This window comes from Misgurnus anguillicaudatus, chromosome 6 (genome assembly GCF_027580225.2).
Source record: "Misgurnus anguillicaudatus chromosome 6, ASM2758022v2, whole genome shotgun sequence".
NCBI classification, from domain to species: domain Eukaryota; kingdom Metazoa; phylum Chordata; class Actinopteri; order Cypriniformes; family Cobitidae; genus Misgurnus; species Misgurnus anguillicaudatus.
Window position 1 is genome coordinate 6451945 of NC_073342.2, and position 19801 is coordinate 6471745.

At 40.2% G+C, this 19801-nt stretch overlaps 1 protein-coding gene across 1 annotated transcript in view; it reads right to left on the reverse strand.

The window, feature by feature from the left end:
* Window positions 1-2154: 2154 nt before the first annotated feature.
* Window positions 2155-19801, reverse strand: part of tdrd12 (tudor domain containing 12) — a 46966-nt gene continuing 29319 nt past the window's right edge. Inside the window, exons 20-35 of the mRNA XM_055191847.2 lie at window positions 19628-19756; window positions 19332-19449; window positions 17828-17967; window positions 17532-17749; window positions 15865-15946; window positions 14823-15004; window positions 14496-14703; window positions 14312-14404; window positions 13706-13878; window positions 13388-13534; window positions 9266-9327; window positions 9073-9178; window positions 7596-7709; window positions 6703-6856; window positions 3287-3347; window positions 2155-2617 (exon numbers count right to left, since the gene is read on the reverse strand). Of these exons, the coding sequence (XP_055047822.2) occupies window positions 2544-2617; window positions 3287-3347; window positions 6703-6856; window positions 7596-7709; window positions 9073-9178; window positions 9266-9327; window positions 13388-13534; window positions 13706-13878; window positions 14312-14404; window positions 14496-14703; window positions 14823-15004; window positions 15865-15946; window positions 17532-17749; window positions 17828-17967; window positions 19332-19449; window positions 19628-19756 (2061 nt within the window). The 3' untranslated portion in view covers window positions 2155-2543. The remainder of the gene's footprint in view (window positions 2618-3286; window positions 3348-6702; window positions 6857-7595; window positions 7710-9072; window positions 9179-9265; window positions 9328-13387; window positions 13535-13705; window positions 13879-14311; window positions 14405-14495; window positions 14704-14822; window positions 15005-15864; window positions 15947-17531; window positions 17750-17827; window positions 17968-19331; window positions 19450-19627; window positions 19757-19801) is intronic.

Consider the following 19801-nt stretch of genomic DNA (forward strand, 5'->3'; position numbering starts at 1 on the left):
ACAACCTATACATATTTATATAAAGTAATATATTTTGTATATTAAATCTCTGTCAATTTGGATGAAATCTGCTAAATAAATACTCAATAAATTATTTAAAAGAATGTTTTATTGCAGTACATCCCCCGTACAAGTTCTAATAAGTCAAACTAAAAGCAAGAAAATATGCATATGAAAAATATGCGTTAATTTGAACTATATCATGGTATTTTTATTTATTTGAATATTATAAATTTTATTTGGTTTATATTTTTATTTATTTATAATATTGTGACGCATATACATTTATCTCTAATGGGGACAGTTATTTTTAAAATGCTTTATGTTTTCTGCACCAGTAGTGAGATTAAGAAAGTTATAAAGGAAACCCGGAGGAGACGGACAGATTTGATAGTGTTTTGTTTTAGTTCAGATGGGTGCTCCTGTTTTGTTACTTTTATCAAATCCAGAATGAAAAGTGAAGGAATGACGATGACTTCTGTCTTTTTTAAAGGGGACATATATAAATCTGACTTTTTTCCATGGTTAAGTGCTATAATTGGGTCCCCAGTGCTTCTATCAACCTAGAAAATGTGAAAAAGATCAACCTAGTAACTTAACTTCGTAAACCCTTCTCTGCAAGCATGTGAAAAAATAGTTCATTGAAATTTGGCTCCCCTTGTGATGTCAGAAGGGGATAATACCGCCCCCTTAATCTGCACTATCCAACCACAGCACTGTCATTTAGTGCAGAGATTAGCTCATTTGATTTTAAAGGACACAACCATAATGGCACATTTTGGCTCACACCTTCAAAGTGGCAATTTTAACATAAATTATCTATATGGTATTTTGAACTAGAACTTCACATACATACTTTATGGACACCAAAGATTTATTTGACATCTTAAAAAAGTCTTGTGAAATGTTACATTACAAAATTACTGGTTAGAATTTATAAATATATTCCTCCAGGGGGCATACGATAACTCGGAGAGCTCCACTAAAATCTCAAGATTTTATTTCACTGTAGGTATTTCAAGAAATTTTTAAATTGTAATATCAGTTACTGGTATGTGGCATACAAATTAATCTCCACTTTAGTAGTTTTTTTTTATTAAGCTCAATTCAATTCAATTGCGATTCATCCATTCTACTCAGTGCTAATACAGAACAGATGCAACGTGTCTGCTGCCTGACCAGCAGTTTTGGGCTATTTTCTGTATTAATTGACAACCCCAGAGATGCTGCTGATAATAAACCTGTATTGAACCTTTTTCACATCGACAGTGAAAACAAACAGAATGCTTTGTGCCATTTTATTGCTTTCTAAACTTTTATTGAAATGTTTAACAGTTTATACTAAAGAAATCAATCTAATTTCCTCTCATTCATTTCAAACTTAAGCAAATCTAGTGCTCAGACAACAGAGGTGTGTGACATAACAAAACAAGATTATTAACAGTGTTATCATACAGTTTTAAAGAACTTAAAGTAATTTATTAAATTAAACCCATTCAAAAGATGCAGTTGATGGTACCCACAACACTGGTAAATTTGTAACTAAAAGAAAACAACAATTTCTTAGGTCACTAGTCAGTGAAGTGACAAATGTATGAGTGATACTTTATAATAAGATTAAACAAAAATTTAAACAACACTTAACACTAACTAGCGATGAACGATACTTCTACAGCATTTACTAATCTTGGTTAATTTCTACATTCAAATTTTTTTTACCGTCAGACTGTGCTACTACTTAAGGTTTTATTTATTAACATTAATGCATTAGCACTGCAAAAAAAATTTCTTTCTTACTTAGTATTTTTGTCTTGTTTTCAGTAGAAATATCTAAACATTCTTAAATTAAAATACTTTTTCTTGATGAGCAAAATGACCTAAGAAAATAAGTCTAGTTTTTAGACAAAAAATATACAATTTAAGTTTAATTTGTGCTTAAAACAAATAAAAATATCTGTCAACTAAGTTTTCTTTTTTTTTATCTTGAACACTTAATTTAAGCAAAAATTTCTCACCCCATTGGCAGATAATTTTGCTTGTTTTAAGCACAAATCTACCAAAATTGTATATTTTTTGTCCAAAAACTAGACCCATTCCCTAGGTCATTTTGTTCATCAAGAAAATACATCCCGATTTAAGAATTTTTAGATATCACTACTGAAAACAAGACAAAAATACTAAGTAAGAAAATCATTTTTTGCAGTGAGCTAAGATAAACTAACAATGAGCAATATATTTTCACAACATTTATCAATACCAATACGACTGTTCATGTAATTTAATGTGCATTAGATAATCTATACGTCTTTGTGAATGCTGAAATTAACATGAACTAAAATTAATAAATGACAAACAGAAGTATTGCTTATTGTTATTTCACGTAAACTAAAGTTGTTAGTTTTAATAATGTTAACAAATGAAACCTTAACTAGTAAAGTGTTACTCAGAACCCTATTGTAAAGCTTCATAACCATTCTTATGCAAAACAGATATAAATCAATACATTTGCTGTGTAGCAGTTTTGTATTTGACATTCATTGTGTTCAATCACTGTCACTGGAGGACTCCGAGCTGATGTAATAGCCCTCCTCACCCACATCTGCCCAGAACGAATGCACTGATGGGAAAGACACACGTTTAATAATGTGATCAATAACAGTTAAATCACTGTAAACTGCACACTTTGAAGTTTGATGCTCAACTATCAAGTTTGTGGTTGTCAAAAATGTTGTCATTTATTCATCCACACATTTTTTCTGGAACACTTCATGTTAAACGTTCTGTAAGCAGGGGTTTAGTAGAATATTTAAGACACTCTTAACCATGCAGTTAAAAAAGATACAGAAACAACATAAGATTAGATTTTTAGGTGAACTATTTGTTTAAAGGTGCAGTGTGTACATTTTAGCGACATCTAGTGGTGAGGTTTCAAATTGCGCCCAATGGCTCAGTCCACGGCTCATCCCTCGCTTTTGAAATGCATAAAGAAGCTACGCTAGCCACTACAAACACGACATCGTCAGAGAAAACTTGGTAAACAAAGTTTGTCCGTTATGGCCTTCTGTATAAAATGGTGGCACAACTTCCATGTAAGGGGACCCTCCGTGTATATATATAAAAACGGCTCATTTTAAGGTAATTAAAACATAATAGTTCATTATGAAAGGTCTTTATACACCACTGATAATATTGTTACGTATATTATATTGCATTTCTGTCAAGATAATCTTCTAAAAGTTACACACTACACCTTTAAATAGAGCATATACACATATTTGGCTCTCACCGTTTACCGTAGAAACCACAGCGTCATCAATGTGGTCAAATTCATAGCTGACAAATGAACTCTGCAGATGAAAACAAAAAATTTGTTTACTGTACTTTTGATCAGTGTTATGCTGCGTTTACACCAACCGCATATGAGGCGGCAAAATCGCGTCTACCACGCCTTGTTTGCCGCTTGAACAGTATGAATGCATTCACGCGTCTAGAGAGAAGTAGACGCGCGGAAAAGGCAAGCATTTGACGCGCGGAAAAGGCAAGCATTTGACGCGCGGAAAAGGCAAGCATTTGACGCGCGGAAAAGGCAAGCATTTGACGCGCGGAAAAGGCAAGCATTTGACGCGCGGAAAAGGCAAGCATTTGACGCGCGGAAAAGGCAAGCATTTGACGCGCGGAAAAGGCAAGCATTTGACGCGCGGAAAAGGCAAGCATTTGACGCGCGGAAAAGGCAAGCATTTGACGCGCGGAAAAGGCAAGCATTTGACGCGCGGAAAAGGCAAGCATTTGACGCGCGGAAAAGGCAAGCATTTGACGCGCGGAAAAGGCAAGCATTTGACGCGCGGAAAAGGCAAGCATTTGACGCGCGGAAAAGGCAAGCATTTGACGCGCGGAAAAGGCAAGCATTTGACGCGCGGAAAAGGCAAGCATTTGACGCGCGGAAAAGGCAAGCATTTGACGCGCGGAAAAGGCAAGCATTTGACGCGCGGAAAAGGCAAGCATTTGACGCGCGGAAAAGGCAAGCATTTGACGCGCGGAAAAGGCAAGCATTTGACGCGCGGAAAAGGCAAGCATTTGACGCGCGGAAAAGGCAAGCATTTGACGCGCGGAAAAGGCAAGCATTTGACGCGCGGAAAAGGCAAGCATTTGACGCGCGGAAAAGGCAAGCATTTGACGCGCGGAAAAGGCAAGCATTTGACGCGCGGAAAAGGCAAGCATTTGACGCGCGGAAAAGGCAAGCATTTGACGCGCGGAAAAGGCAAGCATTTGACGCGCGGAAAAGGCAAGCATTTGACGCGCGGAAAAGGCAAGCATTTGACGCGCGGAAAAGGCAAGCATTTGACGCGCGGAAAAGGCAAGCATTTGACGCGCGGAAAAGGCAAGCATTTGACGCGCGGAAAAGGCAAGCATTTGACGCGCGGAAAAGGCAAGCATTTGACGCGCGGAAAAGGCAAGCATTTGACGCGCGGAAAAGGCAAGCATTTGACGCGCGGAAAAGGCAAGCATTTGACGCGCGGAAAAGGCAAGCATTTGACGCGCGGAAAAGGCAAGCATTTGACGCGCGGAAAAGGCAAGCATTTGACGCGCGGAAAAGGCAAGCATTTGACGCGCGGAAAAGGCAAGCATTTGACGCGCGGAAAAGGCAAGCATTTGACGCGCGGAAAAGGCAAGCATTTGACGCGCGGAAAAGGCAAGCATTTGACGCGCGGAAAAGGCAAGCATTTGACGCGCGGAAAAGGCAAGCATTTGACGCGCGGAAAAGGCAAGCATTTGACGCGCGGAAAAGGCAAGCATTTGACGCGCGGAAAAGGCAAGCATTTGACGCGCGGAAAAGGCAAGCATTTGACGCGCGGAAAAGGCAAGCATTTGACGCGCGGAAAAGGCAAGCATTTGACGCGCGGAAAAGGCAAGCATTTGACGCGCGGAAAAGGCAAGCATTTGACGCGCGGAAAAGGCAAGCATTTGACGCGCGGAAAAGGCAAGCATTTGACGCGCGGAAAAGGCAAGCATTTGACGCGCGGAAAAGGCAAGCATTTGACGCGCGGAAAAGGCAAGCATTTGACGCGCGGAAAAGGCAAGCATTTGACGCGCGGAAAAGGCAAGCATTTGACGCGCGGAAAAGGCAAGCATTTGACGCGCGGAAAAGGCAAGCATTTGACGCGCGGAAAAGGCAAGCATTTGACGCGCGGAAAAGGCAAGCATTTGACGCGCGGAAAAGGCAAGCATTTGACGCGCGGAAAAGGCAAGCATTTGACGCGCGGAAAAGGCAAGCATTTGACCCGCGGAAAAGGCAAGCATTTGACGCGCGGAAAAGGCAAGCATTTGACGCGCGGAAAAGGCAAGCATTTGACGCGCGGAAAAGGCAAGCATTTGACGCGCGGAAAAGGCAAGCATTTGACGCGCGGAAAAGGCAAGCATTTGACGCGCGGAAAAGGCAAGCATTTGACGCGCGGAAAAGGCAAGCATTTGACGCGCGGAAAAGGCAAGCATTTGACGCGCGGAAAAGGCAAGCATTTGACGCACGTCAGAGGCAAAATCCGCTTCTTGTGGGAGGGGCAAGTGCTATGCGGTTGTCTGTTTGCAAGATGACTGCTGTTGATTGTGCATTTTTTGAGAGAGTTACCGGTTTGTATTTGGTAACCTTACTATAGGGGGAAAATAAATGGCGCGGGTCGATAAACGTCACGTGACTCAAAAGTGAAATGTGTATTTACAATTTACCAGGTTGCCCAAAGTCCTCACTGACACTCTTCCAAGCGAGGTCCTTTTTTATTCCTGTCTCTATAGAAATAAGAACTTGTGTCGTATAGCTCCGGGTGACTGCTCACGGACAATATCAAGCGTTCCTTCAGGTTGAATGAGTGCCTCCGGGCTAGACTAGACGCGTGAATGAGGAGGAATCGTGTCTTCCGCGCCACGCCAAACGCCTCATTCGCGCCGCAAGACCTCCAGACGCGCGTCAACTCGTCTTCACATTGACTTAACATTGAAATCACTTGCGCTTCACGCCTGTACCGCGGCTGGTGTTAACGCAGCATTATGCATTACTAAACGTGTCCATTTTTTATTATTTTATCCATAATGATTTCAAACTTCTGAACAGTTGTTTAACTATAAAAGGATTTAACTCATTCCCCGTCAGCCATTTTTGAAAAGTTGCCCACCAGCATTTTTATGTGATTTTCACAAAATGCCTTTCTGGAAAATTTTCTTCTAAAAATATATAACATACAAATATATTAAATGAAAGAACAAACCCTCGAACAAAACAGGAAAAAAACCATTTCATCCTATCAATATTTTTTCTCTGCTTAAATATAGGTATAAAAAAACATTTTTTCACAAAAATGCAATTATTTCAGCTTTTTGCTAAGAAATTTTGTTAGAGATCAGATTCAGAACGATTATCAAAACATACACAGAGTTTAAAATTAGTAAATAACGTTTTGGCTTCAGTTTTTTCATAAATTGGGTTAGTGCACCATCTAGTGAATATCGTGGTATTGCAGATTAACATAAAAATTAATCAGGAACATGTTTTTATGCAATTTTTTCCTTAATTGATGAGATAACTCATCAATGGCGGGGAAAGAGTTAAAACTCATAGTAGTTTATTTTATTTCTGTGATCTCATGAATCAGTTGTCATGATGTGATGAAGCAGGTTGTGTTTTGTGTTGTCGGTAACAAAGAGTGCCAGTGCCTTGTGCTTAAGAAGTGTTTTCCAGTCTTTGTTCTCCTTTTTCCTCAGCTTCATCACAGGCTCGTTACACATCATTTCCCATGAGCACTCCTCCGTGATGATGTCACCGAACAGCTCAAGCTTCGCAAAGTAATGACGCTCATTCACATAACCACTGAAACAAAAAAATAAAATCCTATTTAAAAACAGCATTGGAAAAGAAACATTTATACACTTTTTTTTAAATCAATCAAACTTAGATGGTCCTTATCTCATAAGATTTTAAGGGGTGGTTTCCAGGACAAAGAAATATGCGTAAGCCAGGGCTAGGCCTTAGTTTAATTAGGAAATATAACTAGTTTTAACAAACATGCCTTACTAAACACATTCCTTGTGTGCATTTTGAAGCAAAACAGTGCCCTTCACTGATGTATTTTAAGATATGGCAGGGCAATTTGTTTTTTTAGTTTGGACAACTCTTACATTTATTTTAGTCTAGGATTAGTCTAATCCCTGTCCGTGAAACTTCCCCAAGACTTTAGCCTGGATTACACAGACAGAGTCACACATTCACTTTAAGGCACAGCTTTCGCATATACAGCTTTTTCTGTAAATGTATCCGGGTTTTTTTACACTGCCAAATAGTGCAAGTTTTGTAAAAATGAAGAACTTAGTAGCTTTTTACTAAAGGTCAGCAAATGACAGCACATATTTTTAAAAGAATTTTGGAGCTGATGTATCAATGTTGGCAATACAAATAAAAGCTCCCACGTGTGTCAATACTAGAGGTGGTACATTTACGAGAAAAGCTTCATCTGGCAAGATTTCTGCAATTTAAAGCATTTCTAATGTAACACTGTCAGTCAGCATCAAGGACTTCAACTATATGTTTTATAATATCATTTAAAGCTTACCTGTAAATGACTGTGTCGGAATAAAATTCACACTTCTGCATCACTGGACTGATGAGTTTAATAGAGACAGTGATGAACTCGCCTCTCTGAAACCATTTGATCTGTGGGTGAAAACTAAACACATGCAGATTATTAAAGAGGACATATCATGAAAATCTGACTTTGAAAAAGATCAACCCAGTAACTTAGTTTTTGTAAACCATTCTCTGCAAGCATGTGAAAAATTAGGTAATTCAGATTTTGCTCCTGTTGTGACGTAGAAAGCGGGTCTTATTACAATAATACTGCCCCTTAATCTACACTATCCAACCAGGACCCTGCTATTTAGTGCAAAGAAAGAGAGAGAGAGAGAAAATAATTGACTGCACAATTGAGTTTCAATAAAAAAAAAAACACCATTATGGTGATCAGTGTTTTACATTTCATCTGCTCATTTGCATTTAAAAGGACACACCCAGAAATGGTATATTTTTTACTCACACATGCTATGATAAATTATCTGTGGGGTATTTTGAGCTAAAACTTTATACATGCACTCTGGGGACCAAAATACTTATTTAAAATCTTGAAAAAGTCTAATAAAATGACCCCTTTAACATATGAAGAGTTTGGTTCCAAAACGCAATAAATCCATTTGGACTAATTTCGGTAAAACGTGTTTTCTATACCAAGAAAGTGACAAGAAGAAAAACACTATTTTCTGTTACAAACTTTCACATAGCATCTTTAGGTTATAAAAACGTAAAAAATTCAAGCCCATAACTTGATTTTCAAAGATTTATTATAAAAACAAATTATTTTTTTCCACAAAATGCAATAAATCCATGACAAGTTTATTTTCAAAATGCTATAAATCTATTAAATCAATATATAAATGTGCATTCATCTTTGCCATGTTATATTCATTTAGTTGACTAGTGGTATACACTGATAAAAAAAAAATTAATGGCATACACCAAAACACTTACTTTGTCATATTAAGAACACTGTCATTGCTGCGGTTATACTTGGGACGCATTTTCCGTCTCCAGAGTGCCGCTCATGCAAATTATTATGTTGATGGCTTACGTTTCTTTCCCGTCACAGAAAACCACCACAGGTTTATCCATGCTATTTAATTATTTTGTTTTTGATCACAAAGTACAAGATGAGGAAAACTAGGATTATGTGTATATTCAACGCGCCGCCATTGTTTGTTTACATTGCGTGGAATGGTGCGCTGTGATTTGTTGTGATCTGTAGAAAAGGAGGTGTGGCGTTTTTTGCATTTTGGGAAAAAGGGAGAAAAGATGACATAATAACACGCCGTATATTGTATTTTGCGTAAAATTAAGAATTTACTTTTAAATACTGACCTAATATAATACTGATTTCGCCAGTAATTCGTTTTTTTTAAATGGCATTTATTGCGTTTTGGAACCAAACTTTTCATATGTACTTAAGTATTTGACAAAACACCTCCATCTTTATAATTCACCTGGTAGGCTGGGATGAGATGATGGCAGAATTGTTCAAGTTTTTCAGTATATTAACAGTCTGTAGTTCCTTTACATTCAGTTTGTCATCTTTAATTATATGATCATCTGTGTGGACAAAAAACAATTACTTCAAGTGCCGAAGAAAGAACTAGTTAACTTCAAACTATGACAACTGGATCTGGTTGAACGTGCCTGGTTCAGGGCTTGATGATCTGGATTGGTTTGAAGATGAGAATCCATTCAGGGCAGAAGGGCTGAAAAACAAAACTAATACTTTAATCTTAAGCAATAATCAGTGTTCATAACTAGGGATGCTCCGAACAATCGTGAAATCGTCGCATTAAATTACTAGATCAGTACTCACTAAATATGCAGATCTTATGAATGGATCTTTCTATTTACTTTTGTCATCATAGGGCACCTATATCGCAGAGATTCCATCTTCATGCCGAAAGTTTATGATGATCGAGAACCCATTCTAGCAGGTCCTATCTTCAAACAAGTAGTGCAGTAAACAGTATGATGCACAATGAAGAACAGAGATGTACAGGGCTGAACAAATCTATTAGACCACCTACAGTTGTGTTCAAAATTATTCAACCCCAACTGAAATTGATTGTTTTGGCCGGTTTGACATTGATTTTGATCATTCAGTCATCCTGCTTACAATTACATCAAAGAGGCATGTGTAGGTCAGACAAATATAACATAACATTTATAATGAAATAACCACAAATTTCTTTTCTGTGCTCACATCATTATCAGTTTTATTCAACCCCCAAGTGACATTCAATCTTAGTACTTAGTACAACATCCTTTTACAGTTAAAACAGCTTTTAAACGTGAAGCATAGCTTGACACAAGTGTCTTGCAGCGATCTACGGGTATCTTCGCCCATTCATCATGGGCAAAAGCCTCCAGTTCAGTCACATTCTTAGGCTTGCGCACTGCAACTGCTTTCTTTAAGTCCAACCAGAGGTTCTCAATCGGATTTAAGTCTGGTGACTGCGATGGCCACTTCAAAATGTTCCAGCCTTTTTTCTGCAACCATGCTCTAGTGGATTTGGAGGTATGCTTGGGATCATTGTCCTGTTGAAAGGTCCAACGTCTCCCAAGCCTCAGGTTTGTGACGGACTGCAACACATTGTCATCCAATATCTCCTGGTACTGAAGAGAATTCATGGTACCTTGCACACGCTGAAGTTTCCCTGTACCTGCAGAAGCAAAACAGCCCCAAAGCATGATTGACCCCCCACCATGCTTCACAGTAGGCAAGGTGTTCTTTTCTTCATAGGCCTTGTTTTTCCTCCTCCAAACATAGCGTTGATCCATGGGCCCAAACAGTTCTAATTTTTCACAGAACACTATCCCAAAACTTCTGTGGTTTGTCCACATGACTTTTGGCATACTGCAGTCGATTCTTCTTATTCTTTGGAGACAGCAAGGGGGTGCGCCTGGGAGTTCTGGCATGGAGGCCTTCAGTACGCAGGGTGCGCCGTATTGTCTGAGCAGAAACTTCAGTACCCACATCTGACAAATCTTTTCTCAGTTCCTCAGCAGTCACACGGGGACTTTTTTCCACTCTACGCTTCAGATAGCGCACAGCAGTCGCAGTTAGCATCTTTTTTCTGCCACGACCAGAAGCGTTTCAACAGTGCCCTTTGCCTTGAATTTGCGAATGATGCTTCCTATGGTGTCTCTTGGTATGTTTAACATCTTCGCAATCTTCTTATAGCCATTGCCCTTCCTGTGAAGATTAATCACCTCTTCTCTTGTCTTCCTGGACCATTCTTTTGACTTCACCATGTTTTTAACCACACCAGTAAATGTTTAGAAGGAGTTGAGTATCACAGTCATTTTAAAGCTGCCTAAGTGGTGCTTAGTAGGCTTTATTGCTGTTCCCTGACATCCAGAGGTGTTTTCAATACCTGATTGAAAACACTTCAATGAACCTCTGTGCTTCAGAGTGGTAGTTCTTTAAGGGGTTGAATAATTGTGTCAATGAAGAATTCACAAAAGAAACATTTACTACTATATTACAAAACCAATTGATGTCATTTTAGTTGCATATGGTTCTTTAAGAAGTCATTGTAGGATTTCATTCTGAATACAATTACAAATGTACACTAAATTCCCTAAAACCCTTAACAGCATTGGGGGTTGAATAATTTTGAACACAACTGTATTTGTCTCAAAATTATCCAGTATCATGAACTGTGTAGAACGCAGAATCATTCCTTTTCAAAATTTATGAATAAGAACAATAATTGACTAGCTTAGATGCGAAATCCCCTAAACACCACCTCTCAAAAATCAAATAATGATATTAACCGAATGCTGTATGTATTGTTGTATGCAACATGTATTATTTTAAATTTTAAAACACAAAGACATCAAATTTCTCATTTTCAGATTTTCAAACCCAAAAGACAAAGGTTTCCGCACGAGAGACATGAGAGCTAGAAACAATTGAGGTTAACAGTCTCTGACATCTATGTCCATTGGCACTTTACTTTTCTGACCTAGGACGTCTTCTCCTGTGAGGGTTTCTTCTTACAGACTTCTTACTAAGTGTTTGCACCTTGGGCCTCACAGCTAGCTTGGGCACCCTGCGAAAGGCCGATGCCTGGTCGAAGGGCTGCTTCACTGAGCGCTGCTCCATGGGGTGCTGGGAAGACGAACAAGAGTGAGTGGAAGATGGGGCTGTGGCAGACATCAGAGGAAAGTGGCTCATAGACCTAGACTGTTTTTTAACCTCCAGAAACCGAACCAAGAGTGCACTCGCTTTATCACCAAAGAGACCAGTAGTGCACATCGGAGCATCCTACAGTACCCTCTTCTCTGCATCCTTAAGCTCTGTAAGGGTAAGCCAAAGATTATGGTTGAGAACTACAAGGCTACCCATGGAATGACCAATAGCCTGCACCACCATCTTGACTGCCTGTAGAGTATGGTCCTTCACACTACGAAGCTCTTTAAAGATCTCCAAGTCTGGTCCTTCCTCATCTAAGGTCTTAAATATCTTTGCTTGGTAAACCTGCAGGACTGTCATTGTGTGAAGGGCAGATACTGCCTGTCCTAAAGCAACGTAGGCTTTGTCTGCCATGTGAGCTGCAGTCTGGCAAGGCTTGCAAGGAAACGTCGCAGCAGACTTGCGACTCATGCCATAGGGAGGGGCATAGTAGTTTGGCGATAGCTTCCTCAATTGGGGGGAGCTTCTCATAGCCCCCACTATTCATGCCTTCCACCTTCCTAAGCACCCCTGGGCCAGAAGCAACAGCACGGGCTGAATGGGGGAATTTCCATGTCTTTGAAAGCTTGAAAGAATGGAGTTACAGAACTGCTAGGACGACCCGCTTGGAGATACCATTCATCAAGACGGCTCTAGTAGGTTCGACAAGGCCAGACCACCCCAGGCCGAGATTCTTAACTGCTTTTGTCATAATTCGGAACAGCTTCTGATCCTCTGATGCACCATGGGAGAAAACACCACTAGCACCAGAGGAATGCCCAAGGTAGGGCTCCTTGAAGACAATGGAGAATTCCAGAGAATGCGAGGCATGCTTGCACTGGGCAGGCATGAGTTCATTCTCCGGTTGTGGCAGCTTCATCCTCTGCGGCTCAACAGCGGCAGGTGGTTGAAGCGAATGCACCAATGTCTTGCACTTAACAAAACGGGAGCGGAGAGCTCCAACTGTCATAACCTCACAGTGAGGGCAGCTGGATCCAGAAATTGCTGCCTCTGCGTGGGCACGGCCCAGACAGATAACGCAGTCATTGTGGCTGTCTGTGATCTGGATTGGTCCTTTGCAGGAATGACACTGCTTAAGTGTCATCTTAACTTGCTCTTTTTTTCTCTGTAGTACTCCTCAAATTGCAAGAAGGCTGCGGGCAAGTGTCTTTAGCATCTTTTTGTGTAGAACACTGTCGATGGCCAAAGGCTGCAGGCAATGCCATCCAAGCAGAATATTATATACCAGCGAGACCCTGCCCTTATCCCTGTGCTTGAACAACACTGGCCACTGCATCAACGTTATTCAATAAAGCCAGGGACAACTATACTATTTTTTTGTATTATATTTTATACTATTAAGGTTGATATAAGCAAGTATAATATGCATAATACAAATGTGGTGTGTCCCAGGCTTAAGACTTCAGCATTCCAGGTGAGAAAGGTTTCCCAAAATCAAGTAAAGTGTACTCAAAAGGGAACACACAGTAATAGTTGCCCTTGCAAACCCCACTAACATCCTTGTGAAAAATCTAACTTAAACACATCTTAGTCATACAATTGAGAAAATAATTGCCACTAACCTCATGATCTTGATGTTTGCCTCTGAAGAGTTTTCTACATCAGTGTGTTTGAGCACATCATGGACCAGGGCAAGACCCTCTGAGGTCTTACAGAGCTCTTCTGTATTATGATCTTTCAGCTGTGAGGACACTGAGGAGCTTTCTAACCTGAAGACCCCAAAAAATGACAACACACAAATGCCTCAAACATAAGCCTGTGAAAAACTGAACAAATCTCCCTACCCTGTCCATCACTTGGGCCATAAGTGTACATGCGCGTTACACATTGCAGTTGGAGTGCAGATAGCAGTCAATGAATATGATCCAGCATTGACTAACCTGTCACTCTGTTGTTGATCCATTGGGGTGGGGTTGTCTTCTCCATGGAAAACCCTCTTCAGCAGATCCAAGTGTTGAGGGTTATTGACACCAAACCCAGAGGCCAAGATCTCAGCATGAACATTATACTCGTTAATGTAAGTCTTCAGGCCCGGCACACGCGTCATGCGCACCTGAGTGACGGAAAGAAGGACTTTTACCAAAGAAACAATCAGGATCTGGTATGTTAATGCAAACTGACAGGTTTGATCTGATGTCCTTCTAATGTTGCCTTTAAAGGTTAGTTCACCCCAAAACTACAATTAGGGCTGTCACAATGACTAAATAATCGTCTCATCGCGATTGTTTGACCTCAGATCACCGCAATGATTGCGCATCTCTCTAAAAAATACAAGGGGGGAATGTAGCCCCTGTATAAACAACGGTATCAGATGGCAGACATTCAATAAAGTGGAAAAACAGCATTTAAAGAAATGCTACAAAACTTTGATAAGCAGTATGAAGTATTATCATTAATAATTACTTTTAAATATGTGTTGTGTATTAATATTCACTGCTAGGTAAACCTTGCAAAAGATTTACAATGACTCAAGAACAAAAGCCTACCATTGGATCAACCCACACAGCATTGCCTACACACATCACCACTTTAGCCTGATGCAGCTTTCCTTTGATTTTCTGACTGATTGCTCTGGTGACCTAAAACAGACATTTTATTATCAATTATTAAAATAAGTGCTGATGTAAATATAGCAATAAACAGTTTCAGATGGATTGCAAATCTTAAGACCTTTGGGTTCCAGTCAACCTCTCCATCAATGGGCTGAGCCCTGCAGAGAATGATCTCCACCGCCTGATCTCGCAACTCCTGGAACTGAGGAGGAAGCTGGAGAAGCTGGTGTGACTTCACTTCCTGTGTACGCCCTTCATCTACGAAGTAGGCGATGACGCTGCTGAACATCCGTTCACCTTTATCTGGCACCTCAATCACACGCACCCTATCGTGATGATACAAGCAAACACTATTTATTCACACTAGATGGCACCTGTGTCATTGCCTAGTTTTGCAGATGATAAAGCCCCTTATCCTGTCTCAAGAGTGAGTTGGTTTCATTACCTGTTATAAAGATCCTCCTCTTGAATGGCGTAAAGTTCTCCCACCACCACATCCACAGCACCGCGTCTTTCATTGCTGTAGTGAGTCTTCATCTGAGCAGCAAGGGTCTCGTAAGCGTCCTCCTTCTGTCTCGTAACACGGCCATAATACACACTTGCCGTTTTGATGGACAGCGGCAAAACCTATAGTAAGAGTTTAAATCAGGATCAAACTGCAATATATAAATACATTCTAGACAATTTAATAACTAATCTACTTAATATCTTAAGGGCTGTTTACACTTGGTATTAAGATGTGTTTTCATCGATCGGATCACAAGTGGACGAGAGAGACACATGACGTTTACACCTGGTATTTAAATCCGTCTCTTTTGTCCACTTTCGACCGCTTCTGTGCTGAATACTATGAGGGGGTGGTCTGTGAGACGGTGGGCGAGTCTCTCTGCTGTCGGAGTGCACTGCTTGTTTAGCGAGTAAACATGCTGCACAGTGTTTTGTACATGAGTATGTAAGAGCTTTCTTTGAATTTTCAGCGCAATTGATGAAATAGGATCGCGCAACTTTCAGACGCTTTCAAAACGAAACTACGGAGATCAGCCGCTTAGTTTTTATCAATGAAAGGCTAAAAATAGCGCTGTTCACCGAATGTTCACGCCAGAAGTCAAAAAAGATGTGAAACTTGTGTTTAATACCTCAGATAGGCGGAGAGAAGGCGGTCGCGTGTGGCTGTTCGAACGCATTCAACCACATGTGCGTTCCGCAACTCGAAAGCGATCCGATCGAAAGTGGTTTCGACCACCTCTGGATGTGGTTGAAAGTGGTCGAAAGTGGACGAGCTCAAAACGTTTTGAACACTGTTTACACCTGGCATTAACGTCGTCCACTGGTGATCCGATCGACGAAAACACATGTTAATGCCAAGTGTAAACAGCCTCTTAGAAAAGGCAAGGAACTGAATAACTGATATAAGGTCAAAAAATAAGAACATGTGTATTAAAAACTTTGTAATAGACAATCGCTATTAAAGAGTTTTGTTTATTAACCATGACAGATCCAGAATCAGGGTGAAGCGGATGGTCCAGTGTATTGTTGATTGTGTGTCTATCTGGACAAATGACGTTGTCTCTGCAAACAAAGGTTGAAAATAAGTAATTCAGTAACAGAGTCTGGATCCAATATACTGTTACACATGCATTTTCATGCAGTTTACTTTCTCTTAAAGGGGACATATCATGAAAATCGGACTTTTTCCATGTTTAAGTGCTATAATTGGGTACCCCGTGCCATCAACCTACAGGGCTTGACATTAACTTTTTGAGGAACTTGTATTTGTGTGTTCACTTGTCCATGCACAAAAGTCACTTGTCCGGGTAAAGTTTTATAATATAATGTATTTTTTGTGTTTTGCTAATCAGTGGCAGAGGCAGGGATTTTTCATATGGGTGGCCAGGCAGGGGCCAGCAGTTACTCTGGGGTGGCACATAAAATCTCTATCATCCAACCTTAAAATACTTTTAAGTATTTTAGGTGTATTAATCAGAATAATGTATAACATACAATTGCTACAATACTTGAATTTGAATTCAAATGAATTGAGCTTAACATACAATTTATAGTCATAATTCAACCTCATGTTTTTCTATTTAATCAAATAAAACTTTTGAAATTTACTTTGAAACCAGAATTTATATCTCACATTGCTGAAAAAACAGTAACATGTAAACGTGTGTGTGTGTGTCAGCGAATCGTGCTCTCTGTTCAATATTCCGCTCGGTGTTTGCGCTGCGCGTTCTGCTCTGTCGTTAACGGCAAATAACATTAAGTAACATAGTTTGAAATTTAACTTGTCCAGTCGAACAACTAATTTTCTCTTACACTTGTCCTACAAAAAATCCACTTGTCCCGGACAAGCCTTAATGTCGAGCCCTGAACCTAGAAAATGTGAAAAACAACAACAACCCCAACCACAGGTTTTGGTAAACCATTCTCTGTAAGCATGTGAAAAAAATAGGTCTGAAATTTGGCTCTTATTATAACAATAACACCCCTTAATCTGCACTATCCAATCACGGCACTGGCATTTACTGCAGAGAGAGAGAGAGAGAGAGAGAGAGAGAGAGAGAAAATAATTGACAGCACAATTCAGTTTCTATTTCAACAAACCACTATCAATGGCGATCAGTGTTTGCGTTTTATTAGCTCCTTTTCATTTTAAAGAAAAAAGCACATTTTTGCTAACACCTAAAAAGTGACAATTTTAACATGTTATAAAAAATTATCTATATGGTATTTTGAGCTAGAACTTCACAAATTTTGCACTCTGGGGACACAAACAATTTATTTTACATTTTAAAAAAGTCTTGTGTAATGTCCCCTAAATGACCATATTTATGAGGATACTTGCAAAAACAGGCATTTTGATGCATATGTGCAGGGTGTTATTTGCTGGGGGGATGGAGATGATTGTCCCCCCTCTGGTCTTTATCCCAAGTTTTCATGACCACACACACAGCAACGTGACATGAGCATGTAACCTCAATAGAAACAATAGTCCAAAACAATAGTACCTGTGACACATTTTTACCAGTTTAATCTCCTACCGCATTAATGTCCACCCACTAGTGTGAACCATTTCAAAACTATCTGACGATTATATTTTAATACGTTACTAACTACCCAGCGTAAAGGAGCAGATACCATCCAATCTGACCTGCAGAAGCCGAAGCTCTTAAGAGAGCAGCAGAGAGGTCTGTTGGCTTTTTGCTCCTCTTTGGCATGCTGAACACCCAGAGCAAACTGAAGGAGCTCAGGTGGCAGAAGAGCCCCGGCTCTCCTCAGGTACCGCAGCACACCGCACACATGACGGGCGTTCTGCTCTGACAGGAGCATCACGGACTGTGCCGCCGGAGACGAGCTCTCGCTGTGATCCTGTACGAGATATTACAAAACATGTCAGCACACGGCGCAACCTACAACATTTTAGTAAAAAGAGGAACTAGATGCTACCGGCTCTGAGATGTTTCTGAAATTCTCCGACATGCAGAAGAGACGGCTGCCGAAGAGCTTAGGAGAGCTTGGGAACCCATAATGGACCACACGTGTGGCATCTCTAATACCAAGAGGTTTAAGACAGTCATTGGTTGTAACTGCAAGCAGAAGAGACAGAGAGAGAAGAAAAACAAACAACAATATCAGTAGGGATGCATCTATGGGATTTATTTGTGCAATGACAATTTTAATAAATACTGGCCAATTCCGATACTTGGCACGTTGTCGTCACGTTTAAAGACAGTTAAGAAAAGGTATTTCAACAAATAGTAATAGTCATATACCTCTATAAACATTGACATAAGCCACGTTAAAATGCCCAACTTTACCGCAGAAAATAATATGTCTGTATACGGACTACCGGCACATCCGGGAACTTGACTGTAAATTTCGCCACCGCCCCTTTTCGGGGGATAAAAAAGCAGCGCTTCCATTGGCTTCCATTCAAAATAGCGGAACAAAGCAACGTTTTTACACAGCCGGCAGGTGTAAATAACTTATGAAATCACTCAGATTAAACATGTTGAGTATTTATCTGTCCACCCTGCCTGCCATAGAGCGCGAAAGGTACATTAACACATTTAATTTGGTCAATATAAAAACATGTCCCTTTCATTCTCACAGCGTCAAATTTTGTGTAACAACGCCATCCAGTGATTGCTGGAAATATCGCTAAGCCAGTTAGTTGTATGGCTGGACGGAAAAGTGCACTCATTACTATAAATATAAAGACATAATAAATAAATACGAAGTGACTCGATGAGGTACGAGTAAATGTCCGGGTAAGACACCTCTGGCCAATAGGGAGCGTTGTTACACAAATTTGATGCTTGGAGAATGAAAGAGACATGTTTTTATATTGACCAAATTAAATATGTTAATTTATCTTTTGCGCTCTATGGCAGGCAGGGTGGACAGATAATTACTCAACATGTTTAATCTGAGTGATTTCATAAGTTATTTACGCCTGCCGGCTGTGTTGCTTTGTTCCGCTATTTTGAATGGAAGCCAATGGAACGTCTAGTGCGATTTCCCCGAAAAGTGGGCGTGAACCTGTTCAGAGACATTCTATGACGTTGCGCCGATTGTGCGTATCGCTTATTTTGCCCTTCATGACAACTCTGAGGGGGTAAATTTTTTTGTAACTCATCCGTTTAAATTATATTAGGCCTTAAAGTTCTGCATAATTAAGGGCGTGGCCACTTGAGTGACGGTTGAACAGCCACTGATGTCACTAGAGTCAAGCTAGACGGGCGTGGTTTCCGCAACCAGCCACCTCAGCTTGACACATGTCCCGCCTTTTTACCCATTTTCAAATGTCCGTGAGTGATGCGTGGTTACGGGTAGCCAAGATGGCGGCAGTGGGCACTGCCTACTATTGACTTCAAAAACGATCTTCAGAAACCTATGGGTGACGTCACGAACACTATGTCCATATTTTTTACAGTCTTATGATATTTACCCAGAACAACTTGTGTTCCAGGGCCGATGTCTTTTCTCCACTGATCATTCACAAAGTCAAGCTGGTCCGTCGAATCTTCATGAGCTTTCAGTGTAAACACAGCAGTGTTGACCACAGCCTGGAAAACAGATACATACGAAACAAAAATCCAGCTTAGTCAATCACCATTAATCCATTACATTATCAAAAAAAGAATCAATGTTTAAACAAGAGACGCTTTACGAAAATATCTTTAAAACAGTGTCATACTATGACAGATGAATTTGTTCTTTAATCTGATTGGATGATTCCTGTACCTTGTACACATGCTCTGTGTCCTCTGGTGAATTGGTGATAATAAGGGTCTTCTGGGGTTTGGAGGGGTGGAGATCCAAAAAGCTGAGCAGCACTGAGATCTTATCGCAGTCCAGACACAAATGAACCGTCTGCACAACACACAGTATGTTGTGCATGTAGTGTTGTAATGACAA